Here is a 20,030-nt window from a genome sequence, read left to right as displayed (position 1 = left end):
TCTAGATCCTTTCAGTGGGCATTAAGATGATGCAAGTCTGCTGCGACTTCCCAGGCTTTTGCAGTGAAGCTCTTTGCACTTTCTTTGCCAAGAAGCACAACCTCAGTTGTGGTGCTGGTTGTGGTGGTTCAGAACCTGCTCTCAACACCTCATCTGGGCTGGGACTGATTCAGCTGGCCATGAAGTGGGAAGCCAGAGTAGCTCTGTGGAGAGCTGTGTGAGCCCTTGAGCTGAAACGCATGGTTAGTAGTCCAGTTACTCGATTACACATAGATTTATTTATTTTTAATAAGTTGTTTTGGAAATCATGAAGACGAAATGGTTTGGTCTTGTCAGTTTAGTTATAATGGGAGAGTAAACCATCATCTACTGGTATAGCTACATCCATGCACCACAAAATGGAGAAAATAAAATGTGGACTGCCCTCATGTGAACATCTTTTGCTGGAGTAAGGAGTGACATATCCCATGCAACCTCCTGTTTCATATTTGCTTGTTTTAGTCATTTCCCGTGTTCCGTATTTGTCCGTGCTGTGCAGAATGTGGAGTTAATTTCCCAGCTTTTGTGACCTTGATAGATGGAGTATATAAGCATTTCCTATATGATGAGCGTGTCACATTACTCTTTGAAGCAGGGAACTATCATTATTTACATCTGAGAATCAAATTCCTAAGTAACCTGTTGAGGAGGATGAGAAGTTTGTAGCAGGCCGGGGGTTCAAACTTAGGTTACCTGGATGCTCTTTTAGCACTTTCAGCGTATTCTGTATTTTGCCAACGTAGCATTAATAACGGGGCAGATTGATCCCTTTGGCACCAATAGGGCCTTTGCAGCCTTTTGCAAGCTCTCTTCTGACAGGTGTGACTGTATGTTTGCACTCTCGAGAACGAGACAATAATGCTTCCAAAGCCTCTAGAGCTCAAAGGGATTAACCTCCAGCAGCTAAGCATGATTCTGTCCTTCTCCCAGATGCTACTGCTTTCATGGCATGGATAGCAGGGCCTCAGAGGCAACCCCTAGATTGCCTTAACTTGCAGCCCAGCACATTAAAGGGACCAGAAAACTGGTGGTGGTTTACTGTAACGCACTAGGCCTGAGAAAGCACAGTTCAGGAGCTGAGTATAGGAACCACTTCTGTCAAAACAGGCTTAACTCAAGTGTTTATGAATTGTCAGCTGTGGGTCCTGCAAGCACTGTTCTGGATACAGAGTATCAGTAGAAGTTTATACCTGTGTTCTTGTCCATGATGCTTTGTAGGATCACTTGGGTTGGAAGGGACCTTCAAAAGTTTCCTATTGATGCTTTCTCAGATGGCTGACTTCCCTGGATCACATCCCTAGTTCCTATTCCGGAGTTTGATCACTATCTAGTGACGCTATATAAAAGTTGTGTCTACACGACACAACAACAAGGATTACGAATAAGGTTGGCTTGACTCTGTAGGTTTAGAGGAAAAAACAATTTATCTGTTGTGTCAACATTTGTTATTTACAGAGACAGTTTTATAAAAACAAAATCTAAACTGTGAGTCTCCAAGTTTCAGGGACAAGATTGTAACTGGCTGAGTTTTGAAGAAGCTGAATAGTAAAATCTGTGAAATCAGTGTTGTGTATGTGTGAGTGAAACTGTACCTTGTCTCCTCTTTCCCTTCTGCCCTGTAACAGCTCTTCCCTCGTTGAATGGTAGCTCAGGGAAACACAGTTCTATTTTCATACTGGCCAGCACAAATCAATTCACAAATTTTTACCCAGATCTATCTCAGTGTAATCTTTCTAAGTGGATCCTACATGGGTATTTCAGAAAGCTGAGAAACGCCTTCAAATAACTGCAGAGTAAGTGCCTCTGCATCTGTTTGGATTTAGATGTTGGAATAAATCTCTAAAAACAATTTAACTTTCTAGAAGAGTTTTCCATTTAGTTGATGACTTATACATTTGATATGATGTACTGCAAGAGCAAGCTCTAAGCAGCAGCTGCCATAGACTGACATCTCTGAGCACCGTGTCACTCACTTTCCAACCATGATTTTACAAGAACAAAAATCTTTGAGCACATGTTCATTTTATGTTTATATTTGCCCTGCTTATCCATGGAGTTTTTTCTTAAATCAAGCTACAAAGGAGTCCAGTAAGACTGTGCGCAAGTTTGGGGTGGCAGGAGCTCATGGAATTTCCTGCTAAGCGCTCAGCAGAGATAACCATCTGACATCCAGATAACCACTCCCTGCTTCTCTCAAATGTTTTTAAGTGAATGAATACTTTTTTAAATGTCAGGAAACAATCCAGGAGAATATGTGAGTAAGCAGGTAGGTTTTGACTGAAGTAACTCTTCTGGATACTTTTAAAGCCTTTTATATAAAGGGGTTTCTGTGCCTACTTTTTAATGAAATTGCTTCACAGGAACCTCCCAGCCTGCTGTCAGGGTTCTCAGATGAGAGTTTTATTCTGTTTGACAGCTGCACTAAAAACAACTGCTTCCTGTTAGAGAAGATGCTGGAAGCACTAGGTACAGTTCCTTTTTTTTTTTCTTCTTCTTATTCTTTTTCCCTTAAGCTCTGGAATCTGAGGATCATTATCTTATTGTGGGTAGAAATTATGCAATGCACCTGCAGCGTGAATTCAGAAGACTGACTGTTCATAATCTTGTTTAAGGCACATCAGCTCTTGCCTGATGTCCTTCCCAGGAGACCGAGACACTGAAGTGTTTAGCTCACTGGCTGCTGAAGGCTTTTCCTTTGGTTTTGGACAAGAGACCACCCTTTGTGTTGCTTGTTAGTGGGCAGTAAAAGAGAAGTGATTTATGTCTCAGGTGATCAAAGTGATTCTCAGGGAGGATCTGTGAAGTCAGTCACTGAGTACCTTTTTGTGACACCAGTCCTCTCTGTGTCTAGTATTCTCTTGCTACCTAACAGAAAAATCTTCTGGGATGGGTATTACTTCTGCAGCCTTAAAACACTATTCAGAGTTGGACTCCAAAGTGCTTTAGTGTCATCAGGCAGAGTGGTGGATCCTGCTCATCACCTTGGTTTGACTATCTCCACAAACTTTGAAGAGATCCTGAGAAGCTGATCTGGAGTACTGAAAGCTATGGATTGGCAATGACTGTGTTGGGGATTTTTTTGGTGGGTGGGATGGGGATTGTGGGTACAATTAAAATTGGTACTGATGTGAATAACAGCAGCTTTTCCTGACTTCTGGTTTTGAAATGTAATGATACTATATTTCTGCAGCCTTCGAAATGGTATCAGAGTAGCTCACCAGCAGCAGAACCAGTAACTGTCTTTGTTGAAAACGTGGAAAGATGCAATTAAGGAGTTGAAGTAAAAGGCATCTTAAGTAGCTTCACAAAAGTAGTGTTGAAGCAGCTGAAAACTGAGTCTGACACAAGTCATTCCAGAGTGCTGTGACCTTGCTTCCCAGAAGAGACTCAGTTTATCTCTCTGAAGTTGTTGGGAGTGCAGCTGTGACTTCTGAAAGTGCAGTCCTTACTATCCCCAAACAGCCTGAAAGGGCTTTCTTGTTGTTCTGAGACTGAAATAATCATAGTGATTTCCCTATGTAAACTCCCTTTTCCAGGGATTGGTTCACCTAATATATTTATATGCACATACTCTTAAACTCTCAAAAAAATAAACACCTAGTACACTCTGCTCCTTGTGCAGAGCTGTGTAGCTTTCAAAAGCAGAATTGCAGAAATACTGCCATTTGCACTGCAGTGAAGCTAACCTTCCCTTCTTCCTTGCAGAAGTGAGAATGAAAATGCTTTGGCAAATAGCTTTGATTTAAACTGAAAAGCCTCTGGTTTTCAGAGCTGCTTTTAAAGCAAAGGGTTACTTTGGCTTTTGATCCTCTTAAGCTGGGTTATTTGATGTGAAAAACGCCCTGGGTACTTTGCTGCAGAGGGGAGCAGCTTTTCAGTTCTCTGTGTGTGGTTTCAGGAGAGGGCCTGGCAGAGCGTGGGGTGGTGGGGGGCTCAGGGGGGCCTGGTTGCACAGCTCTGTAAATAAAGGGGCCTCTATTTCTTTGGATTCTTTTGCTGGAACTAAATATCATGATCAGTGAAACTCTTACCTCAGTTAAAGGAACAAGCCAGGCTCCTCCAGCATATGTGCAGTGCTGCAGTGTGGTTTGTTCTGCTGAGCTGATTTGCTGAACGGATAAAGGGAGTTTTAACCTAAGAATGGCGTGTAATATATGACCTTGGCTTTTGAAAGGTTTATTTTTGCTCTTTTGACAAAATAAGGTTTTAATATTAAATATGGGGTTGGATTTGACTTGGCAGATGCCAGAGCCTTCTACTACTGCTGTAGTCATAATATAAAACTATGTGATGTGTGCCAGTGAGCATGCAGCAAGCCAAGAATTTCTCCATCAGTGTTTATTTTTCTGAAAACCTACCCGGTTGCTTTGCAGTTGGGTTGGCTAAAAAGGTGATGTGCCCTTGTGTTGGAGGGAACAAAGCAGTGGTGGGCACAATATAGTCCATGCTGATTCTTTATACTTCACATATTTAGTTTAGGGGCAAAATATGGGTTCTTCCCCTCTTCATAATGTTTTAGAAGTGTTTACTAGAAACATTCCCTCAAAACTCCAGGGTTCAGCAGAACCAAGCATAAAACAAATTATGTGAAATATTCAGATCTGTTAGTACAGAAACTTAATGCTGTACTGTAGCTTTCAGTTTGTGTAGCCAGGACCATGCAGGGATACAAAATACTACTTCTGAGGCTTTCTTCCTGCACACATTCCATCTCAGATCATCATCTTACTGTACAACTGAGATGCTTTTGGACTGCTGCACTGCAGGAGTTTGGCTGAAGAAATGACCTGTAAAGCATCTCAGTGCTGAGATGCTGAACTAAGCTCCCAAGTCCTTGTTCTAAATTGGCTGTAGTTTGAATTGGTTACTTTCAGATTTAAACCACTACCACCCTCCCCTGCCAAAAAAAAAAACCCAAAACCCCCACCAAAACCCAAAAAAAAACCAAAAAAACCAACCCCCCCTCAAAAAAACAAACAAACAAACAAAAAACTCAAAACACCAAAACCAAAAAACAAAAACACCCAACCAACCTAACCATGACCAGAAAAACCCACACCAAACCTACCCTCTCAGTCCTCACCTCCCTAGGTCTCAGAGAAACCAGCCCCAAAATGTACCAGGATCTTGTTTCTGTAGATCAAAGGCCGTAATAAATGTATGTTGCCTCTGCAGCTGGCACAGGAGTTTTGTCAGAGTGACCTGCTAGGAATGCTTTCCACTGGAAAGGGAGCAGGTTGGTGCAGATTCAGGTAGCAGAGAATGTGGGGAGGTCCATGGAAGAACTCATGGCTTCCATGTGCTTTAGCAAGATTTCTTCCATCTGTGGGTTATCATTACCCTTCCACACATTTTTTTTTTTTTTGTTGAAATGAGGCTTGTTTGGTCTTTCTCTTCTGGAAGTATTGTTAGGGTTTTTAATTTGTTCATTGACTGGGGCTGGATGAAGGCAGTTGATTCTCTAGAAGTTTTTCAGAAGTTTGGGGGAAATTTGGTACTTACAGGAAGAAGCACAAGTTTGAATGCATGCAAGCCTGCAAGGTATGGTGGGGTTTTTGTCCAGCTTCTTGTCATACTCCAAAGACAATGCTTAAGCAGGGGAGACATACTCTAAAAGGAAGAGACTGCCATGAGAACCCAGTGTTTCCACATGGACTAGAGAAGAGTCTCTGTCCTTGTGAGAGATGATAAGCCATTTGCTCTGTCTTCCACTGGCACATGTACCTGGAGATCTTGGGTTTCTAACTGGGAAAAATCATTTCCCATGCTACTTGCCTCTCCACTAGCAGACTGATGCATCCTTATCATCACGAATTTTGAAGCTGGGCCCAGTGTGAGCACTTGTAGTAAAAAGGATATCCATAAGAGAGGCTTAACTTCTCAAGCTGCATAACTTGGCTACTGGATACTTCTCTGTGATTTTCCTAGACCAAGGGTCAGAAGCATACTGGAAGGTTGTAGGTCTGTGTAGCTCCTGAAGCTCATGTCTGCCTCCATTCTCAGGTACATCCCCCAAACCTCATCCAGGAGGTCTGATCCTGGATTATGGTCCATTGTTCAGTGAGAGAAATTTCATGACAGTTGTTGAAACAGCTACATTGATCTTATCTTCAAATACACAAGACTTTTATTAAGAATAAAAGCAAAACCTTTGGCAAAAATACTAACAAAATTACTATGCTAATTACATTCTGAATATTAATATTTCTTTCTACTAAAGACCTGTCTAAATTAAGCATAAAGTATTTCCAAAGTAATCACAAGTATTCAAGGCCACATGTGTCACAATTTCCTCAAAACCAGATTACCAAGCTAAAATTAAACAGATCAAAGGCTTTTACTTTATAGACTGTTACCTCAGAACAGCTGCACAGTGTAGGTGAATTGCATGGTTTTAAATTTTCCCTGTATTTTCACCAACTTGTGACCATTAACTATTCAAAAACATTTTAACTTTAAATACAAATCTCTTACATGCAAATAAAATTCTTCTAAGATTAAACTGTTATTTTGAGAATATAAGCATTGTATGCTGCATTTTCTGAGTGTTCTTTGGAAGATACATCTTGACTCTTTGGGGATTTTTTTAAAAATCTTAAAAGGGAAGTAGCTTAATGCTTGTTTCCTTACCTCTTATTTAGTAGTTCTCTAGTTTAAGAGTCACACTACCATATGAACAAATCCATTTAAGTAATGTTGCCCCTCAGCTTTACTGCTTTGTGACTACTGGTGTGTTGCTGACCAGCAATGTAGATTTGAGGGATGTTCGCCTAAACACTTCTGTTACTCAGTAACCTTCATATGTATCAATGTAATGCATGTGTGGTCTTCTTTAAACAGTTATTTTTGGGAAGCAGAGATCCAAGAGGTTAAAAAAAAAAAAGCCCACTGAACTCCAGCTTGTTGCATATTAGGAGTAAAGCTGTGTTGTTTCAGAATATGCCTCGAAAGGAGGAAGTTCAATAGAGAGCCATCTTACTTTCCAAAAAAATTAGCTGTGAAAGATCAACTCAAAGGCTTTCTCTTAACTTTGATCTTTCTTAAAACTTTCTTATAACATTCATAATATGTTTCAGTTTCTGGTTTATGCTTTTTCCTGGAATCAGTTCTTTAAAAATATCCACTTTGAAGCATTTTCGTTTCTCCCTTTAAGACATATTTCTTTTTTCCTTTACTAACTGATATGTGAAACTAGTAAAACACTATAGGGATGCTGATTGTCCAGGGCACAACTTTGCATTTATGAGGCTGTCACTGTCCTGTATCAATCAGTTAGGCAGATCTCCATGTGTGGTTACAGAACACAGGATTCACTGCACATCCAGATTCCACTCCCTGGATGGCTGGTTCTATGAGGAGAACATCCTTTTCCCATGGTCCTAATCTTTAATCCTGCTCTTGTTACAGGAGCTGTGTCATGACTTTTTATTTTTCATTCCCTGCAGGTTTACAGGAACAGATGGACCGAGTGGTTTCGGGTTTGAGCTGACGTTCAGACTGAAGAGGGAGACGGGGGAGTCGGCACCACCCACCTGGCCAGCAGAGCTGATGCAAGGCTTGGCCAGATACGTCTTCCAGTCAGGTACCACAGGGTTAAATACACAGCCTTGCTTTTTCCTGCTCTAGTTCTGAGGGGCCACATGTGTTACAGAGTGTGACACTTGTCTCATCAGCACCCAGTCAGGTCTTGGGAATTGTCTTTGTGTGGGAATCCAAAAGAGTGTGTTCCTTCCTCCAGCCCAGCCTGCAGGGACAAAACCAGTTGTTGTTCAGGTTACTGCAAATCCTGAGTATTGAAAAGCTGAAGTTACACAACAGTCAGTAACTATAGGAAGTCTGCCCAGTGACTCTTTCCTGCATAGTTGGGTTCACAGAATCACAGAATGAACTAGATTGGAAAAGACCTCTGAGATCATCAAGTCCAACTTATGACCTAACACCTCCTCATCAACTAAACCACGGCACTGAGTGCCACGTCCAATATCTTCTCTCAGCAAGAAAAACACATTTGCTTATCCTGGATGGCTGAAGAACAACCATCTGACAAGGTCTCACTTTTCAGCAGAAGTGCCATAACTTCCAAAAACGTTGCAGCTCCATCACAGGCAAATCCCGTCCAGTGGTCCCTGCAGCCGAGCAGTAGCAATGCATATGAACATGGAGTTGTTAAGATGTGAAAATGTAAAAGTTGTAAGGAATGCTAAAGCTGGGTGGGCCAAGGAATCAACAATTTTGAATCATTGCTGTGGATGGAGTATTGCCGGAAAAGTGGGAACAAGGGTACCTACAAACCATCCTCTTGCACTGTTCTTGTATAGTTTCACTTAATTTGTATCAGTAGATTGGATGTTACTTTTTGTGTCAGCACATGAAAACCTGTGAAATGGCTGATGGCTAATGTACTTGAAAGGCACTTTCCAGCATTCCAGCATCACCAAGATTTGCATGAAAATATTTGAAGAACATTTTTAACCTAATTTGAGGTATTTTACAAGTAAAGTACCTTCTAAATCAATGATTATTGAATTTGTAGCATTTGGTACCTGCTATACTAGTTCATAAATTGCTCAGTAACTTCTGATTCTGCTGATGGTTTTCAGTCAGCTGGCTGACTCTCAAAGGGAAAATGTCTGGGTAAGAACAGGATTGCTCTGCTGACCTCTGTAAAAAATCTGAGGAAATGGCAATCTTGTGGGTATTCTTCTGAATATTGGTGGATATAGTTCAGTGTCAGCCCAGATTATTGCTTGTATTTTTGTAACCTTTGCTGCGTAGCTGTCTTCTCCTGTTGCCATCCAAAATTTGTCTCACCTTCCTATTTTGATTTTTGCAACTGTTAAGCATCTAAATCTATGTGACTATCATTATTTCTTACATTGTTTGAGATTCCCATCCTGCCTAAATTGTATTGCACAGCAGCTTTTTGATACTGACCATGCAGTGATGAATTCATACTCACATTTTCTATGCAATGATAGCAGGGTCTGAAGAAAACATCTGACTCTAAAGTCTCCCTCTTAGATACAAAGTAATATACCTGTTATGTGTTAACTTATACTAAATATCCTACATCCCATTTGGAACATTTTCAACTTCCTAGACTAGTTCTCATAGCAGTTGCTTGTTGGTCACTGTCTTTTCATGGGTGAGAGGAGGTCTGCAGAGTGAAATGAGATTTGGAAGGATACTTTAGGGCAAACCTCTTGGTGACTAAGCTGGCAGTCAGGGCAGAGACTTCCCTTGTTTGGTTCCTGCAATAATGCATCCTTTTGACCTGAAAGCCACAGAACGGTTCTTAGAACGAAAAGAATGGTTATGCCCGTGCTTATCAATTTGGCATGAACCACTTTCCAGTATTATCTTCTGCTTATCCATGCTGGTTTTTGCTTTATATCCACCATGACTCTCTAAAGGCATGCTCAATCTCATGCTGATAGATTCTAGCCTCTGGGTGTTTAGTTTTCAATTTGCCTTATGAAAAACAACAGTGTATGGATCATAAATTGACTTCTTTCTTTGACTATGAAATTGGGTGTGAGCCAGTACCACGCTTATCCTACAATGGGCGAACCACATGCTGGGTTACATTAGGAAAAGCATGAACAGCAGATAGAGGGAAGTTATTTACCTTTTTGGCATGGCACTGGGAAGGCCTTGCTTAAAATATCATGTCCTGTTTTGGGCCTTAAAGATATACTGAAAAACTGGAGAGTGTTCAAGGTGGTCAGGGTTCTAGGGCATGTGGGCCGTGAGGAGAGCTGGAGGGAGCAGGGCCAGTTTAGCCTGGGAGGAGAATGTGCAGGGTGATCTTACTGAAGCCTACAGCTGCAGGGAGGGTTAGTTACAAGATTGTGGGGTCAAGGCTAGATAGTACATCAAAGGACTACAGCTCTGAATTGCAGTATGGGAGGCCCTGGAAAAGCTTCAAGGAAAACTTGCTCACAAGGAGAGTGGCAAAGGACAGGGAATGGTTTTTAAGAGAGGTCCTGGAACTCCATTCCTGGAAAGGTTCAGGACTTAGCTCAACAAAACTAAGTTGGCCCTGTTCTAGCATTGGTGATGGCTCCACTTCAAACAGGGAGATGGACAAGAGACCTGCAAAGGCCCCTTAAAATATTACAGAAGTGTTGGATTTGGGGCATTTTTCCCATACGGCTTCATGCTCTTCAGCAAGCTGCTGTGTGTTGTCACTGACTGTTACCAACCATTCCTTGCCTTGTATAAAAGGAATCTGTATGCTGTTGCAACAATTGAACAAGCTCTAGTTTTATTCTAGCACAAATTTGATTATCACACGTCTCTTTTAGAAAATAATTTTCTCAGGCTAAAATCATTTGGTTAATAATAGACATCGTGTTAATCCTGACAAGATAATGCATTTAAAAGTAAGACTTGTAATGGGGCATACTTTATCATGTTTCTTCTCGATCTTTCAGGGCAATGCTATTTGAACACAGCTAGATGCAGTAATTTTCTAATTTAGTCAAAGATCTCTCACTCCATTGCTCTGCATAGTCCCCAGTACTTCTGTTACATCTGACGTGTCCTGCTTTGTTTTGTTGTACTCCCTTGAGCTGTCTTCTCTCAGGATGGCAGTGTCCAGAGCAGTTCCTGTGTTCTCCCTTCTGTCGTTCCTGAGTAATCAGGCACCCAGTCCTCAGCAGTGTTACTTTCTTTTCTGCCTAGTAGAGTTTCCCCCAGTTTGACGTTCTCACTCTGCAGAGCCAAGTGAGCTTCTGCTGTTGTTTTTCTTGGTTTTTTTACAGGACTTCTCTGTCCAGATGTTGAAACTCTAAAACTGAAGTTTTTGAAGGATTGGTTCTTCTGAAGCCCATTGGGCATGAAGCAGGCTGTGGCATGACAGCATTGTTTTACGTGATGAAAGGTTTCTTTCTTTCTGACTGTAGTGCTTAGAAATTTGTCAAATTAAAGTCTGATAAGTGTTGTCTAACTCTGGTGTATGTACCTTAATGTTGTCCTCTTCAGTTGTGTTAAAAAAAATAATTATGGTGTCTCTTTAATCGTCTGAAGTAGCCTTAAAAACATTTGATGAACTGAAACAAGTAAAGCTTATGAATCCACCCTGAACAAGAAGCAAGAAAAAGAATAAAATCGGCGGAGACTTTTTGGATAGGCTCCAAGCACTTTCACATGTCAGAAAACTGTTTACTCTGAAAGCTGTATTAAGAGCTAAATTCTTCTCTCTTGATAAAAACGAAATTTTTAGATATCATAGAGGTGTGCTGCTGAGTCCACTTGAAGCTGGAGGAGAGTGAGGTGTAGTTATATTCCTGCTGAGCCTGAGCATTTTCTGGTGGTGATGACTGAGCTGAATGTTCACTTAGCAGCTACTGCTGTCCTAAATATTATTCCTGTGTATTGCAATTGCAAAGCATGTCTCATTGCAAGTGATGTATTTTTCTAACAAATACTTCTAGGCTAATGAATGTTGCATTCCTTTGTTTCTCTCTCTCTCCTGCACTGTGGCAGTGCTTTAGAAAAGCAATCTTCTGCATTGAATTTCAGACCTCTTTCAGCCTTGGCTTCTCTGTTCACTGTAACAAGCACTTGGTGCTTTTGATTAAAGGGCAGTACTTACCCTGCTTCAACAAAACCAAGCTTTCAAGTCTCACAAAGTTTTATTTGTGGCTTTATCTGTTCTTAATTTTATCACTGTTTGACCATGACCACAAATTCCAACTCTGTTAGTTTTAAAAAATCCCCAAACCTTCAAATCTTGAAAATGAAACTTTGCACAATTCTGTGACCTTAGCTTGTCATGGTTCATGGGCGTGCTGCAAATATCTCATGGCAGAACAAATTTATACTTCAATTCAAATGAAAAGGAAGAAACGCTCTTCCTACAGAAAGCTTATCCAGAGCTTAGTACAAGTGTTAACTCTTTATGTACTAGAGTATTAAGACCCTTGATCACTGCAGGGGGACTATAGTTTGTGTTTTCCTGTAATTAAAATCTTCTTTTTTTTTATCCTCTCTAGAGTAAATTTATGTTGTTTTCAAGGGTCTGTCTGATAGGTGTCATGAAGGCAATATATTGATGTAGAATGGAAACAAGTACCCATGTGTATGAGCTCTTGCTGCTTCCACGTTTTTAGCCTGCAAGAAAACAGCTGTAGCTGTCAGGTACAGTTTTGGAGAAATTGTCATGAAAACTCATCATGCATAGAGCCTAAAGATAATGAATTGGCATATGTCATGGTTATATTCTCCACAATGCATAAATTGTAGTGGGGAATCAGCCAGAAGTATTAAGAGGATGTCCATGAATTAGAAGTTTGCAGGTTGGCTGAGCTTGATGACATTTACCCCAGAACATATCAGCATGAGCAGGCTGAGCCCCCACTGGTTTAGGGGAGACAGGTAGCATCACAGGAGACTGGAAAATTGGCAAATGCTGTTCTTCACATCCCCTCCAAAAAAACCTGTATCAAAACCAAAACAAACTCCCAAAATGAAGAAAAAAAAAAGTTTCTAATTGGTCAATCAGATTTCAGGCCTTAAGAAACTGCTAAGAGAAAAAAACCATCCAGAAGGCATCCACTGATTAATGGATGTTTCAGCATGGATTTATCAACAGTAAATCAGAAGAAAGTACCATAGGAAGCAATGAATGTTGGTTACCTTGATACTACTGAGACTTTTTACATTGTTCCAACAAGTATGTGAATAAGCTGAAGAAATGAGATCTTGGTAAAAGGTAAAGAAGAGGGCTGCAATACTGGTTGGATATTTAGACTCAGAGTAATTGTCTATGTGTAGTCATCAACCACAAAAGTTGAATTTTAATATTTGACCTTTGACTAGCCAGTAGTAGGAAGCTGTTTGCAGCCTGGGTACTGCAAAACAGTAATAACAAAATGTGCAGGCAAAAAAAGTACGGATGCAAGGTGCAATTTTTCAGTGGCAATTTAATGTAGATTTCTGCTGAGTACTTCAGAATTATTCCTTAGAAAACTTACTCCTTCTGAAAAGTGGATTGGACAGAACCAATTCCAGTAGGTACATGACAAGTTATACATGTTGACAACATGTCAAAACAACAACCAAACTAGCTAGGTTTGGTTTGTGGGTTTTTTCCCCACAGACACCTCTGCACTGTCATGGTGAAGATTTTTTCAGAGAAAAATATATGAAATATATCTGATAATTCTGTGACATCTGTAAGAACTTAGTATCTGTAAGCTTCTGTCCTCTGTCATGATTCAAGTCCATGAGCCAATTTCTGAAAGTTTCCCCTAGAAAGGAAGTTTATTCTGCTGCATGGAAGTGCCCATGGCAGCACAGCTGCACAAGCCTTTGGCAGCCAGGCTGAAAAGCAAGCCCAAAATGAGGTACATGTAGCTTTCCTTAGTAAATTCTGGCATGTCATACTTTCTTCAGGTAGAAATTATTTTATGACAGCTTGTCCACAGTCTAAAGAAGGACACACACACAATTCCTGCCATGTGCATAATGTCCCAGTACATCAGTCTGGGGCCACTATGCCATCTCTCTATGCTCAGTTTCACCTTTGTTTAAACAAGGGTGATTATGGAAGTTGTAAAGGCTGCAGGTGTAGATGCATTCTCCTTATTCAGCAGTTTTCACCTGAATAAAGTTAGTTTCGTCTGAGTCACGGAGGTTCTTTGTGTCTGGCAGGCACTATAACTCTTACACTGAAAGTGGGGCTCAGTGGGATTAGGGGATCTGATGGGGGTCACTGCCCTGCAGCCATTAGCCTGCAGGTACCTTGGCACCTGCTGTCCTGACATATCCACCAGGCCTGGTCTTCACATCTCCTGGGGTCCAGAAAGCTTCAGTGTAGTAGCCTCAGTGACTCTTTGCTTGCCAACATGTTTTCAAACATTCTTGACACAGGCCAATTTCTGTGTGTAAAAAGGAAAAAACCAAAACAAGCAACCAAACTCTAAACCTAAAACAAACTTCTTGCTTCCTTGAATACAAATGAAGCCTCTCTGGCTTGTTTGTAAAGCTATTTATTTCTTCCCACGAGAATGACTAAAGCCAAATAAAATCTGCCAGTAATTCATACACATTTTTCCCTGACTGTACCCTTATCTTTTTTTTTTTTTCCAACCCCAGGCCAATTTATTTTTTTCTTCTGGTTGCTATGGCTCTGTAATATATATATATATTTCTATCATCTGTTTATAATATTGACCTGTTTCCAGTGTAGAGCTGGCCCTGTCTCCTCTCTAGTATTCCAGGATTTCAGATTAAAATTGTATGGAGATTAACTGCGGTTTTTAGCTCTACAAAGAAGTATAAATCAACATCAATTTCAATTCAACAGAACCTGTTAAGCAGTGAACTCTGCTGCATGAATGCTAAAATTGTAGCACAGTAAATGGCTGTAGGTAAACAGGACTCAACCAAGTGTGCAGGGGCTGCATGCCTCTATTCTGCAAAGGGGTATGGAAACATTAAGTCACTGGTTCCAATTTAACCCAAGTTTGTCATGGCCAAAAGCTCTCATCATCTGATAGTTATTCAGCGGGTCCATGAGAAATTGGTTGGGTTTTAGCCTAATTCCTCTTACATGTTTCCCATAAAACAAGCTGTTCTGTGAGCAGCAGCTCAGATCAAGCCTGGTCCTTTGCATTTTTATGCACTGGGTCCTGCACTGCTGCAATAAATCCCCTCCTCCCCATACTGCTGCCTTTGAGCTCACCTCCCCAGTACTTTCCATCCCTCCCCCCATCTCCTAAGCCAGCCGTGTCACATCCCTTAGCTTCCAGCTGAGACATACGTGCTGTGAGTGGTACCAAATGATGTGCTGGCTGATAAAACAAACCAGTTGCTGGTGTGCAGAGTGGTTGGCTGATGAGCTGGGCACAATAGGCAGCTGTCAAGCTTCTGCTTAGGTCCCTAACCTGTAGCTGGCTTCCTCTGGAGCTGGATGCCAAGGCAAAAGATGTTGGCAATGGAATTACCGGATGTAACTCTTGTAAATTGTCTTGAAAGGCATTGCAGCAAAGTGCTGGCTGTCGATAGACCTGGCCCTTTTTACTCCCCCGTGTAGATCTGGGCTTCCTCGGTTGAATTAATGCAGATCCCCTCTGCAGGCTTGCAAAGCTTAGTATTATTTGTCAGTTTGTATAATTGTAAGTTTTGGGACCTGCAGAATCTGATGCTCTTATCCTCACTTGTGAGGCAGGGATACACCCAGCTCTCTTTCATGGGTGGTTGCTGAGGCACAGGCTTGGCAGTCCTTGGACAGCAGCTATGCAGTGGCCTTGGCCGTGGCTGAGGTTTCCCTGGCTGTGAACTAGCACGCAGCTGGTGGCCTGTCCTTCCTCTCTGTGAGTCCTCTCTTGATCAGAGTGGTTTCAGGTGTGGGTGGTAAACTGGCAGAGGGCATAGAGCAGGGACATGGCTGTGAATGCCACCACGTGTGTGGTGTGCCTGTTCTTCCTGGCAGCAGAAATGGAGTTGCATGGCCTTAGATTTTGTGTGATTACATTGACTTCACTTCTCTTCCTGTTTCCAGCAGGAAGGGTGTTGCCCCTTTGCAATACTGGAAGCACCCCAGTGCCAGGCTCAGTCCTGCCCTTTGCCTTGGAGCACTCTCATTTCCTCAGCCACTGATGGGATAAGCTGGCCATTAGTTTTCCTAATTGTTATGATTTTAGTGAATAGCATCTTTCTGGCCTTTGTTTGTGACTTGCTGGGACCTTGGGCAATACAAGAGAATCTGTTCCCCAACACATTTAATTCCACTGCAGTATAGAAAAGCCCCTGCAGCCCTTTGGCCAGGTTTGAAAAGTGCAGAATGATTTCCCAGGAACATGAGAGGAAGGGACCAGCGCCACTGTGGAGTGACATTGCCCTTTGCTTCATTAGCATGGGTGCTGTGAAGCAGGGCTGGGCATGAGACTCCTCCCAGTCAGAAGTGCAGCAGTAGGAAAGCATGACTGAAAACCCAGGAGTTTCCAAGGACACCTGTATTCCCATTTTACTTGGAGGATGAAAAGTCTATGTCTTATGTTGTCATTAAGCTAGTTATGTAACATAAATTAAAGTCTTTTTTTCTCTACCTCCCTAATCTCCCACAGTTTGGGCTTTTTTCCTCTCCTGCAGTTTGTCTGGATTAGTGGTTATTTCCTGTATCTTGCTGTGGAAGCTAGTGTTGTCTTCACAACTTCTTGTTCTTGGCTGGTAACAGGTCTCTGACCTTCTCCAGCCCCAAAGGATAGGTTCACACTAAGGCATGGAGATACTTTGCCAGGAGCAAAGGCACAGAAAGCCTTTGTTGCTTATAAAAGACTTTGTTGAAATAGAAGGAAAGCTGTCTTCCCCTAGACTGCTTTTCTGATTACATAGTATTTCCAGGCAGTAAGTGAGAGATCTCAGTGCTGCCTGAAAGAGAAGGCTTGTTTGTAGCTGCTACTGCAATTTAGATAAAGTAGGTTTAGGCCCAGTTTGAGTTGGCGAGATTTCAACTGATGCTGTCCCCTTTAATTCTGTCAGCTCATGTCCTGTTCCTGCCTGGGAACTGAACTTGGCTTGTTGTTTTTCAGCTGTTCAGTAGAGTTCGTTCAGTTGGTTTATTTAAAAAAAGAAAAAGGGAAAAAAAAAAGGGGTGGGAAAATTGTCTTCTCTCTGTTTTACATCAGTCCATGTGCTCTGATGCTGCTCCCAGAGGGTTAGGGATGGATAGAGCCCCAAGACTTGTAGCTTTGATATATGGTTATACTTAGAAATGCACAAGTTGTTTTAGCCTTCATGTTGCAGGTGGGCTGCTATTGGGAGAGGGAGGGAAGAAGCTGGCACAGAGACCTGGAGGAAGCTGCGTGACGCATCTCTGTGCAGGGCTGCAGCAGCCCAAGTGGCAGAGGGACAGCCAGCAGGCCCCATGCCCAGGGACGCCTGGATGCTGGCCCCTAGCAGGTGTTTATCCAGAGTGGCTGCAGTTCAAGATCAGGACTGATCTGGCTGATGTTTTCTGCCCAAGGCAGAGGGGAGCCGAGCTCTCTGCAGGAAACCTTTTCTTCCATCCTACCCAGAGCCTCCCCACTGCAGGAGAGTGAGGAGGAGCCCACATGTTAGAGACCAGCAACCTCTGTGAGGAAAATATCTCTTAACCCTGGGATAAAGGAAGCAGGGGAGAAGCTGCACATGGTGAGCCCGGCCTTGGATAAAGGCTCTGTCCCCTGTACTGAAGGAGGAATGCAGGACAAAGGAAACAGCACAGGGAAGGCAGAAAACTCCCCCTCCTGCTGGTGTGAGGTCCTTTGGCCTCTCATATGTGAGGTCTTTGTCCCACCCGGCCTTTCCTGGGAAACGGAAGCGGCCGCTTTAGCAGTTAAAAGCTTCTGCAGAGAACAGTATTGCCTCCTCCTATGGAGGAGCTGAAAGCAACAACACAGAGGGATTGTTCTGCAGTTGCAAGAGCATCCTCTCTCGCTGCCTGTGTGCAATTGTTTGGGATGCACAGAGGAGAGTTTGAAGGTTACACATACTGAGTAGTCTTCTGAAAAGGACTGTGTTTTCCCTTGACAGCTGCCAAGCCCATGTGAGATGAAACTGCAGAGTAGAGTAACTGCAGATGAACTGCAGAGCTGGAAGTCGGGTTCACTGTTACATATCCACCTTCTTACACATTCTATTGAAGATCTGTGCAGCAAGTGGTGCTCAAACTGTGCTTTCTGACTAACCCACTCTGCCTGTAAGAGTGACAGTGTGCAGAGCTCATTACAGACCGTCTTCTGACAGCCTCAGAGCCAAAGATCCTTTGCAACAGCCCGCTCAGCCAGGAGGCAGCAAATGGGCACAGCAGGGGAAGTGTTTTGTTCTTGGTGGGAAAGAGAAACTGGGAGAGTATATTCAGAGGTTGTGGGCAGCGCAGAACCTGAGGGAAGTGGACTCCTGTGCTTTTTGATTTAAAATTAGGAGCTTAAAGAAGTCTTCTCAGAACACTTGGGATGGTGTTTCAAAAAATGCTTCATAAACAGGCTGTTAATTTTGCATTTGAACCATAAATATAACTCTTGGAATAAGTGTTTTTCTCTTGCAGTGCTGTAATGGGTTGGTAGAGCTCAATGCAAAACTATTTTATGCAAGTATGTGTGAATGCAGAGTTTTTCTGTTTCCTGCCCTTTGGCCTCCCGCTTTGCCAAAGCAAAACAAAAGTTTGGCCTGTGCAAGCTTTAAATTCCTGAAAATTTAAGGGAAAATAATCAACCACTGAGAAAAATGACACAGTGCTCTCTTGAAGACCTCTGCCCTCTTGTCCATTACAAGTCCCAGAACAAATGCCTGAGTAATTAGAACCTTTTTCTGAAAGGGTTATGATGTGATAACTTTGTGGATGTTTTCTCACAGACCATCTCCCCTTTCTTGCTGTTTCTTAAATAATTTTGCTAAAAGAGATACCCTGGTGCAGTCTAACAGTCTCTCTGTCAGATGTCTGTGCTGTGAAGGCTATTAAAAGAAGCTGCAGGCATGTTCTTTGGGCTCTTCAGAGGCAGATACTGCCTTTGCTTCCCCTTCAAGCTCCTTGAAAACTCTTCAGCAGAAATGTCTTATAGCTGCATGTCTCGGGGAAGATCACAGGTGACTGTACAGGCTTATGGTGCTTATGGATCCATCTAAATGTCCACCCTTCTAAGTGGCCTGCATATATACAAGTATGTAGGAGGTCCAACAACAAGGAAGAAAGTTTTTCTCAGCTGCTGCAGTTCTGTTCCCTCACTGAGGACATTTAAAGGTTGCCAAGTGCTGTCTGTGGGTACCAGTCTTTGTTCTAGTTGCACCTGGCTGGGAAATATTCAGGTAACTGTAAAACATTCTGGCTTTCCTGTGCCAGAACACAGGATGAGGTTTTTAAATGACAGGCAAGTATCTTTTCAGACTGGTCATGTGGGGCACATGATCTGTAAATAAACTGTCATTAAATACCTGTTTTGAGTTGAGTCCTTATCTGACAGGAGATCCTGCTGTATAATATCCTTTCTGGCTCCTGGGCATCCACTCCATCTTGAAGCTATTCACTTTTTGAAACTCTTGAAGATTTAACTACCACCCTTTAAAGGGGTGCTGCAAAATGCATCTCTTGCAGTTGAAGGATGCAGAAAGCTGGTAGCAGTGCAACTGGGCAGAGGTGGAAGAGTCTCTTGCCTGACCTGGAGCTCAGAATTTAGCAAGCACATCACTCCCTTCTGGTTGCTGGAGCAGGAGCATGGAGAAAGTAAAAGAGAAAACTTGGGGGAGGTGAAAGAACCCCAACCCTGCAGCACCCAAGGGCGATGGGTCTGAGTGATGGGATGTAGAGGAGCAGCAAACTTCTGTGGGATTGGAAAGGAGCAACTCACATCTGTGTTCATTTTCTTTTTCTGCCATACTCAACAATGCCAACTAAGTCCTTTCATGCTGCCATGCCTTCTTCCAGCTTCCCCTTTCTGGAGGAGGGAGCCGTGCAGATAAATCTGTAGATGGGTGAGAACCGTGTTGTTGCAGAAGCAAGGCTCGAGATGCAACCTGCCCTGGACAGTGCTTACACAAAGGGGACACCAAACACGGTGAACATGCCAGCTCCTGGTTCTGCTGGTTGCAAGGGCTGCAGAAGCCTGAGGGGAACAGAGTGGAGGAGCTGAATGTAGTTGTGGGGAGGAAAGTGTGAGGAGGTGGCTGGTGGAGCAGGCTGTACAGAGTCAGGGAGAGCACAGGGGGCCCACCACCACCACTTGCAGAGGGAGTGGGAGTGTGCCCGGGGCACTGGAGTCACTTGCTGGGAGCCTGCATGAGAAATTCCCAGAGTTTGCAGTCATGGAAATTGTATACACACATAGCATGGGGCGAGGAGAAGGAGCAAGCCAGATATGCAGATCTGTAAGGGATGGAAATGTCTTGGAAAACAGAAGGGGTAAAGGAGGCTCGGAACCAAATTATTCATTGCACAATAGCATAATTTTTCTTTTTTTTTTTTTTTTTTCTTTTTTTTTTTTTTACTATAATACTGCACTCTGCAA

General features: G+C 42.6%; 1 protein-coding gene across 3 annotated transcripts in view; it reads left to right on the top strand.

The window, feature by feature from the left end:
- Nucleotides 1-20,030, top strand: part of SUFU (SUFU negative regulator of hedgehog signaling) — a 93,319-nt gene that overhangs the window by 16,468 nt on the left and 56,821 nt on the right. For all 3 annotated transcript variants that reach the window (XR_010722270.1, XM_066191020.1, XM_066191018.1), the window contains exon 3: nucleotides 7,485-7,621. Coding sequence is in view for 2 of the 3 variants with exons in the window: in XM_066191020.1 (XP_066047117.1) it covers nucleotides 7,485-7,621 (137 nt within the window). In the remaining variant the exon portion in view is untranslated. The remainder of the gene's footprint in view (nucleotides 1-7,484; nucleotides 7,622-20,030) is intronic.

The sequence above is a fragment of the Chamaea fasciata genome, unplaced genomic scaffold (genome assembly GCF_029207755.1).
Source record: "Chamaea fasciata isolate MVZ Bird 193981 ecotype frontalis unplaced genomic scaffold, bChaFas1.0.hap1 SCAF_9, whole genome shotgun sequence".
NCBI classification, from domain to species: Eukaryota; Metazoa; Chordata; class Aves; order Passeriformes; family Sylviidae; genus Chamaea; species Chamaea fasciata.
Note: the sequence above shows the minus strand (reverse complement) of the source record. Positions and strands in the feature narration are given on the sequence as shown.